At 39.5% G+C, this 9,603-nt stretch overlaps 1 protein-coding gene across 1 annotated transcript; it reads left to right on the top strand.

The window, feature by feature from the left end:
* On the top strand, positions 1–9,603 carry bri3bp (bri3 binding protein). Its single transcript, XM_055918682.1, has 3 exons — positions 1–373; positions 5,644–5,746; positions 5,888–9,603. The coding sequence occupies exons 1-3, from the start codon at positions 194–196 to the stop codon at positions 6,307–6,309; spliced, it is 705 nt and encodes a 234-aa protein (XP_055774657.1). The 5' UTR covers positions 1–193; the 3' UTR covers positions 6,310–9,603.

The raw sequence follows: 9,603 nt of genomic DNA, 5'->3' as shown, positions 1-9,603 counted from the left end.
TCCGAGTTTTCTAGTTGCGACTAGCACGTGAATGCGGCATTATTCTTGCTGACTTCATAACGGTGTTTCTTCCGGGATCACTGTCATCACTCCGCTACGGAGGTGTTCTTACTGGCAGCTAATTGTTAATCTGTATTTAAACTGACCTAATTTAATACAATTCACGACTGGAGTAGTATTGCACGACTGAAATATGAAGGGAATGAAACCGCACCTCATTCTGTTGCTGCTCTTCGCGTCTTTGCTTTGTGCAGAGACGGCCAGAAGCCGGAAAGATTCCACCAACCAGAATAGTTTCAGAAGGGCGGCCAACGGATTCTACCAAATGTTAAGCAATATTTTTGGAGAGGACAACATCAGAGGTCTTTACAAGGTTAGTAATGGTTGATAAGCAAACCAAATGTTCCGTCCAATTAAGCCAATGTTATATGACAAGAGGTGTCCAAAGAAATTGTGGTAGTAGCTAACGGGCAGGTAGAGTTTGCTAACCAAGGGCGCCTAGACATTAAATGCATAAATGGTTGCCATTTTGAAAATAGTCTAGCTAGCAAGATAAGATTGTCAAGCCAATAAGTAATATATTTGGACATATCATTTTTATGTGGCACGACACATTTTTATGACTATTTATAGGTAGAAGAAACTAACGCTTTGAATCCTGACCAGACGATGCACACACAGACTTCATGCACCTGACCTAGCCTCAGAGAGGAAAGGGGGATACCTAGTCAGTTGTCCAACTGAATGCATCTTCCGCATTTAACCTAACCCCTCTGAATCAGAGCGGTGAGGGGGGCTGCTTTAATCGAATTCCACGTCATTGGGAAACGTGGGTTAACTTCCTTGTTCAGGGGCAGAACGACATTTTTACCTTGTCAGCTCGGGGATTCGATCCAACAACCTTTCGGTTACTGACCCAACGCTATGTCTCGGTGGCGGCTACTCATCGACCTTGGCAACATTTCAGTGTTCTCTTGGAATCGCATTTTTTTTGTAAAGCATATTTGAGTTGTCCCTGTTGAAGTTCGAGACTGTCTAACGTTATGCAAATACACGAGGCTAGCATAGCGTCTCACTCCATTGAATACCGGTGGTTGACGTCAATTTATATATATATATATATATATATATATACACACTCCTCCACTTTTATTTTGGAATCTATAGAAATGCATTTGTTTTTGCCTCATGTATTCTATTACAGACACCTTAATACATACTTTAAAATGACGTTATGTTAGCTAAACATAAAAATGTTGTAAACAATTTCCTTAAAGTATATATATTTTGAGATTAGTAATGTTACTGTCCCCACGCCACAAAAAAACAAAAAACAATTTAATATAATTTTATCCTTGAAACATTTAATTGAAATACTGTAGAATTCATTGGCGTGCCAACTGGTAGCTTGAAAGCCTCTCAATGGCCAATACATAGCATCAGCAATTCAGTGTTTATATACATCATTGGTTGAGACACAACATGCTCTTGAATACAGGGTGGGTGTCATTTCAATCCATAGAAATATAATTAATAGAATAGATCTATCCCTTTAGACCACTGCAGTTTAACTGGTACACCATTTTAAATTGAATATACATTTTAACTTCTAATTACTACTACCGAAATGAATGCCGGTCCACCCACCGTGGAATGTCAACTTAAATGTTCATGTCTTTAATGCTATCTATATTTCAATGGATTTGACTTTATAATTTAAAACACATATGCCCATTTACGGCAAACATTCTCTGATGTGTGGACCAACCATCTTTGTGGTATCATTTGAAAGTTTACATTTTTTATTTATATTCTCATTTTAGTTTGGGCTGTGAAGATACCAGTATCACAATATTTTTTCCATGGCTAAAATGAAACCACAAAGCAAACTCTTTGGTCCATTATAAACCTGCTGTATGTGAAATGTGTGCTATATCTTGGAATAAATACATGTGAATCTAGATGAAAACACAAGGATGTTTGTTTCCAACATTAGGGCTGTTTGCCTAAAGAAGTAAAATAATTTGTGTTTAATTGTCACGACACTAACAAGTATCGATTTTTATTCCGGCATGGCCAATTTGATTAGGGACTATTTCAAGTTTTCATAATAATCAGCAATTTTGGACGCCGATTACATTGCACTCCATGAGGAGACTGCGTGGCAGGCTGACCACCTGTTAAGCGAGTGCAGCAAGGAGACAAGGTAAGTTGCTAGCTAGCATTAAACTTATCTTATAAAAACATAATCAATCTTAACATAATCACTAGTTAACTACACATGGTTGATGATATTACGAGTTTAACTAGCTTGTCCTGCGTGGCAAATAATTAATGCGGTGCCTGTTAATTTATCGTCGAATCACAGCCTACTTCGCCAAACGGGTGATGATTTAACAAGCGCATTCGTGAAAAAAGCACTGTCGTTGCATCAATGTACCTAACCATAAACATTTCTTTCTTAAAATCAATACCACAAGTATATATTTTTAAACCTGCATATTTAGTTAAAAGAAATTCATGTTAGCAGGCAATATTAACTAGGGAAATTGTCACTTCTCTTGCGTTCTGTGCAAGCAGAGTCAGGGTATATGCAGCAGTTTGGGCCGCCTGGCTCGTTGCGAACTGTTTGAAGACCAGTTCTTCCTAACAAAGACCGTAATTATGTAACAGCAATATTTAGACTTATGGATGCCACCCGTTCGATAAAATACGGAACGGTTCTGTATTTCACTGAAAGAATAAACATTTTGTTTTCGAAATTATAGTTTCAGGATTTGACCATATTAATGACCTAAGGTTCGTATTTCTGTGTTTATTATAATTGAGTCTGATTTGATATTTGATAGAGCAGTCTGACTGAGCGGTGGTAGGCAGCAGCAGGCTCGTAAGCGTTCATTCAAACAGCACTTTCCTGCGTTTGCCAGCAGCTCTTCGCAATGCTTGAAGCACAGCGCTGTTTATGACTTCAAGGCTATCAACTCCCTAGAGATTAGGCTGGCAATACTATAGTGCCTATAAGGTCAAGAAGATTACCTTTCAGCTATTGTGTGAGGCCGACAGTCGTTAAAAGAGAAGTTAAGTGTGAAGACAACACAGAAATTACATGATGCACAAAAACATTGGTACCTGGAAAATTAACACATCTCTATTTATTAATTAAATAACAAAATGAAAAACATCCAATAGTCAAAGGTATATGAAATACAAATGGTATGGAGAGAAATAGTCCTATAATAACTACAACCTAAACGTCTTAACTGGGAATATTGAAGACTCATGTTGAAAGGAACCACCAGCTTTCATATGTTCTGAGCAAGGAACTTAAACGTTAGCTTTTTTACATGGCACATATTGCACTTTTACTTTCTTCTCCAACACTTTGTTTTTGCATTAGTTAAACCAAATTGAACATGTTTCATTATTTATTTGAGACTAAATAGATTTTTATTTATGTGTTATATTAAGTTAAAATAAGTGTTCATTCAGTATTGTTGTAATTGTCATGATTACATATATGTAATAATATATATATTACATACAGTGGGGAGAACAAGTATTTGATACACTGCAGATTTTGCAGGTTTTCCTACTTACAAAGCATTTAGAGGTCTGTAATTTTTTATCATAGGTACACTTCAACTGTGAGAGACGGAATCTAAATCAAAAATCCAGAAAATCACATCGTATGATTTTTAAGTAATTCATTTGCATTTTATTGCATGACAAGTATTTGATCACCTACCAACCAGTAAGAATTCCGGCTCTCACAGACCTGTTAGTTTTTCTTTAGGAAGCCCTCCTGTTCTCCACTCATTACCTGTATTAACTGCACCTGTTTGAACTCGTTACCTGTATAAAAGACACCTTTCCACACACTCAATCAAACAGACTCCAACCTCTCCACAATGACCAAGACCAGAGAGCTGTGTAAGGACATCAGGGTTCAAATTGTAGACCTGCACAAGGCTGGGATGGGCTACAGGACAATAGGCAAGCAGCTTGGTGAGAAGGCAACAACTGTTGGCGCAATTATTAGAAAATGGAAGAAGTTCAAGATGACGTCAATCACCCTCGGTCTGGGGCTCCATGCAAGATCTAACCTCGTGGGGCATTTAAGATCATGAGGAAGGTGAGGGATCAACCCAGAACTACACGGCAGGACCTGGTCAATGACCTGAAGAGAGCTGGGACCACAGTCTCAAAGAAAACCATTAGTAACACACTACGCCGTCATGGATTAAAATCCTGCAGCGCACGCAAGGTCCCCCTGCTCAAGCCAGCGCATGTCCAGGCCCGTCTGAAGTTTGCCAATGACCATCTGGATGATCCAGAGGAGGAATGGGAGAAGGTCATGTGGTCTGATGAGACAAAAATAGAGCTTTTTGGTCTAAACTCCACTCGCCGTGTTTGGAGGAAGAAGAAGGATGAGTACAACCCCAAGAACACCATACCAACTGTGAAGCATGGAGGTGGAAACATCATTCTTTGGGGATGCTTTTCTGCAAAGGGGACAGGACGACTGCACCGTATTGAGGGGAGAATGGATGGGGCCATGTATCGCGAGATCTTGGCCAACAACCTCCTTCCCTCAGTAAGAGCATTGAAGATGGGTCGTAGCTGGGTCTTCCAACATGACAACGACCCGAAACACACAGCCAGGGCAACTAAGGAGTGGCTCCGTAAGAAGCATCTCAAGGTCCTGGAGTGGCCTAGCCAGTCTCTAGACCTGAACCCAATAGAAAATCTTTGGAGGGAGCTGAAAGTCTGTATTGCCCAGCGACAGCCCCGAAACCTGAAGGATCTGGAGAAGGTCTGTATGGAGGAGTATCCCTGCTGCAGTGTGTGCAAACCTGGTCAAGAACTACAGGAAACGTATGATCTCTGTAATTGCAAACAAAGGTTTCTGTACCAAATATTAAGTTCTGCTTTTTTGATGTATCAAATACTTATGTCATGCAATAAAATGCAAATTAATTACTTAAAAATCATACAATGTGATTTTCTGGATTTTTGTTTTAGATTCCGTCTCTCACAGTTGAAGTGTACCTATGATTAAAAAATGACAGACCTCTACATGCTTTGCAATTTTAGTACAGTTATCTGCAAAAACAGAATATCTAAAGCGACTTACTGTCACGCGCTTAAACATTTTACATATGGGTGGTCCCGGGAATCGAACCCACTACCCTGACATTAGAAGCGCCATGCTCTACCAACTGAGCAACAGAGGACCACGTGTCACACCCACCCTGTATTCAAGAGCATGTTGTGTCTCAAACTATGGGGCACAACACAAAGACCTTAGATGATATAAAATAGGGTCTAAACTACAAGGTGCTAAAAGGTAAAAAAAAAAATATATATATCCAGAAAGAATATTTTTTGACAACCCTGTTTAAAATTTCAAACGATATATATCTCAACCATTTATATTTACCAGAGATGAAGACATGGATGTCTCATGGTATGGTGGGGTATGCAAAATGGGTCAACTTTAAGCATCTCTTCAGTGTTTTGCAAAAAGTACATTTTTACAAAGGGCAAATATGTATGGAAGGTATTGTTCAAATCAAAATGGGTGCTGTCAAGAAGTGATTGAAATCAAATGGATTTCCCCTATATGTCACCTCTTGTTTACAGTTCTTCTCCAAGACGACAGAACGCTTTGTCCATGGTGTCGATTCCTTCCTGGACACTATTTGGAAGATCTGGACAGAGCTGTTGGATGTGATGGGCATTGATGGTAAGTTGATTTTTATTTAGTGGGTATGTTCAATGTCGGGACATGTCTGTGATATGTTGTAAATTATGACTGTGTCTGGGAAGTTTGTCTATTGTCCTCTGTTATCCATGTACTGTCACTCATTCTTTCCTCTCTCCCCAGCCTCCAACCTGAGCCACTACTTCAGCCCAACGTCTTTGACAAACTCCCCGGCTCGTGCCCTGCTCCTAGTGGCTGCTGTGTTGGTGGCTTACTGGTTCCTCTCCTTGTTTCTGGGGGGATTCTTCTACCTGCTGCACATCGTATTTGGCCGTTTCTTCTGGCTGGCCCGAGTTACACTCTTTGCCCTCTCTTGCCTGTATATCTTGCAGAAGTTTGAGGGGGACCCCGAGCGTGCTGTGCTCCCTCTCTGCTTCGTAATGGCTGTGTACTTCATGACGGGGCCTGTGGGGGCGTACTGGCGTAGAGGTGGGGGTACTGCCTCTCTGGAGGAGAAGATCAATCACCTGGACACCCAGATCCGCTTGCTCAACATCCGGCTGAGCAGGGTCATCGACAGCCTGGAGCGCGCCGGGGAGAAGTAGAGCTGACCCCACACACCCACCGCTGACAACGGCTGTATCCATCCGGTGGCTGGGGTTTGGGTGTATAAGGGCCGGAAAATCTAAGCAGATCGAGGCTTTCTGTTACGAGAAAGAGCTCGTTTTTTTTGGTGTTTTTTTAATTTTATTTTTTATCTTGTCTTGTTGATATTGTTATATTGTGTAACATCTGCTGATGGTTGCTCTTTTTGGAAATTGTGTTCAATGAAAAAAATGGGATGGATGTTTGTTTTGGGTATGTGATGGTGTCATAGCGGGACCAGACACAACTGTAAGTATTCCCATCCCAGTTAGTAGTTAGTAGACCAATGGCAATAGTAGTTAGTAGACCAATGGCAGATTTATTTATTGCATTTTCCATCCTGACACTGAGATGTATAGTCAAAAATAATGTCACCATTCCATTGTAGCAGTAGGTCATTCCTAGCGTATTTCAGGACCTCTCTTTCTATATAATGGACATACTGTGTGCGTGTGCAAGCGTGTGTGTTTTATGCATGTGAATCATTAGAAAAGCACTGGAAAAAAAGTTAAGACTGGCGAAACCTGGGCAGGCACGAAAATCTCAGGGAGAAATTTTTAAAAAAGAATATCAAGAACAATTATGTAAATATACCCCACATCAATATCAACTTAACCCTTTACACTCGTGGGAATTGGCCTATATGAATAGGGCTAAATTGGTAGCAATTGAAAGGAAACAGTTTGGAGATTAGGGGGAAATTATTTGACAAGTTGAGGACACAATAGTTCACAAGACTGAATCCAAACATTACTGTTGATTTTATGTGCATTTTACATTTACTGTACTTTTCACCGCATTAGTTTATAACGAAATCTGAAAATACTCTGGATATGTTCAGTAACATGATTTTTATTTTTTATTTTTTTGACTAGGGTTGGACTCACAGGTGTTTGGCTTGCTTGGATCACATTAAAGTGGTATTTATTCTAATCAGTTAAGAACAAATTCTTATTTACAATGACGGCCTAGGAACAGTGGGGTTAACTGCCTGTTCAGTGGCAGAACGACAGATTTGTACCTTGTCAGCTCGGCGATTCGAACTTGCAACCTTTCGGTTACTAGTCCAACGCTCTAACCACTAGGCTACCCTGTCACCCCTGATGAGAATATTCCAGGATTTTTAAAAAATAAAAATAAATAAATCTTCAGATCATATTTTTGGTGCACATAGAAAAGAGTCATGAGTGTATTCAGGTGTGTTCTGCAGAGATCAATGTTTCTTTCTTCTTCACAATAGACAAACAGGCTCATTTTGTTCAAAACAACACAGGGTATGACGCCATGTCATCTTGTAACTATACAAACAAAGTGATCATAAATGTTGACACTGTATATATTAGTTTTATGATATGGAAATGTGAAGTGCACATTTGGACTCACAGGTGTTTGGCTTGCTTGGATCACATTAAAGTGGTATTTATTCTAATCAATGTCTCATCGTTGAAAATACACAGAGTCCTCTTCATTTACAGCATTTTCCCTCGGACAACAAAAAAGCTAAAGTTGCCAAATTAGTGGGAGGGATGGTGACCACTTCTTGTCGCGTGAGGTGCTCAAGTTCAGAACATCTGTCAGTCAAAACCCATACAGAGCTGTGAAGCACAGAGCCTGAGCTATGATGTCATTCATAGCATGTTACTCCACAGCCAGTGCGTTCCAATTTAGACATTTATCAGTGCCCAAATCTGTCATTTTCAACCCGTATATAGGTGCGAGTGTAAAGGCCTACTATGTTACAGTGACACTGAATTTAATGCACAACCATGTTTGAATCATGGCCAGCCATCTGCAGAAGGATGGAAGGTGTACCTTTATACTCGGCTTGTCATCCACATTGAGATATGGGTGTTATTAATGGTAGAAATACCATAATAAAGTATAGCAAATGGAAGCGTATTAGTAGTTCCCATAAAAACATAATTATATTTGCCGTGTGACAAGTCCTCCCTGTTTCAGTGGATGGCACATTATGCATGCCTAGACTATATCTGTACTTGTTGTGAATTTGGATGCACTTTGCTCATTTCTGCTTTGCATAATTGTACATCGCAAAGTGTATAGGGCCATAGTTTTAAACTTTTGTGTGTAATTTCTTAAAGGGGAATTTTATCATTTAACTTTAGTCTACTTTTGTGCTACATTTAATGTGTTTTCATTAGAATATATATATATATATATAATCCCATAGAAGTCCATTTGTTGGGCGGGTGTTCAGTAAGGGGTTTGGTTTAGTTGGTGCCAGTTCAAATGTTGTCATTGGCTACCATACCATCTCTCCAGCCCCACCCCTCCAGAAGTGAACTTGTCTACACAAATGTAGTTTTGATTATGTACTGTATACCGTATGTGCTATTCTATAGCAAAATGTTACAATGTTGTATTTGTTAAAAATTTAGTATTTTAACATTGTAAGTGTTGGAAATATTAAGAATCGAATGAGTATTAAATGTGTATTGATTTGTAAAATAGGTCATCTTGGATCATTTTGTACTGATTAATGTACTGTAGAGACCAAACCATGTATTTTCCAGCCAACACATATCATGCTGTCATCCGTAGGTTCATTACAGCAGAGGGAAGACATGAGTATTTACGACACTGTAAGATGTAGTCTGCTGCTGAGTTGTCATACAAATCCTCAAAAAATAGAATTCTCAGCATTTCATCTTTATTTCAGTTTTGAGAATGTTGACTAGGCCTAATATTGTGAACTGTTAGGTGGAATGATGGTGTATGACGTCCCTACTCGTTATAAAGAATTCTCTCTCTCTCTCTTTCTCTCTAATGCCTCTTTGGCCTTGACACTGCAACAGATTTAGTCAGATCTAAATCTGCTGCAGTGTCAAGTAAATGACAGCAGAATGTCTAGACTTGAAGTTTCAACCTCTCACTGAGTAGAGTAACAGCTATAAGGGTCAATAAGACCCATATTCATTCCAACTGAACATCCGTTCTTTTCTGTCTATGTAGTCCCCACATGTGCCATGCCAAAATGAATGTTCTTCGTCTTTCTTTTAGAAGCACTTAATCTTGTGAAACTTGAGTATATTTCCCTGTAGTTCTTTAGCATTACCTTGTGTGTTCATATCCTGTTTTTCTATCTCTGTTTTCCTTTGTGGTGTGGGGATGTTCTTCTACCCTACTGCCTGGCTGTTAAACCGTGTCATGTATTGTGGAAATGAATCTTCCAGAGGAGTCATTTTGAAGTGAAATTGAGGTCCCAAGATTTGAATAAATCAACTTTATCACCA

This window comes from Salvelinus fontinalis, chromosome 4, assembly GCF_029448725.1.
Source record: "Salvelinus fontinalis isolate EN_2023a chromosome 4, ASM2944872v1, whole genome shotgun sequence".
NCBI lineage: Eukaryota > Metazoa > Chordata > Actinopteri > Salmoniformes > Salmonidae > Salvelinus > Salvelinus fontinalis.
Note: the sequence above shows the minus strand (reverse complement) of the source record. Positions and strands in the feature narration are given on the sequence as shown.

Bases quoted from the DNA above. Each gene is read 5' to 3' on its own strand.
- bri3bp (XM_055918682.1), top strand. From the start codon at position 194: ATGAAGGGAATGAAACCGCACCTCATTCTGTTGCTGCTCTTCGCGTCT. The intron at 374-5,643 runs GTTAGTAATGGT...TCTTGTTTACAG, and splicing joins ACATCAGAGGTCTTTACAAG to TTCTTCTCCAAGACGACAGA. The intron at 5,747-5,887 runs GTAAGTTGATTT...CTCTCTCCCCAG, and splicing joins GGATGTGATGGGCATTGATG to CCTCCAACCTGAGCCACTAC.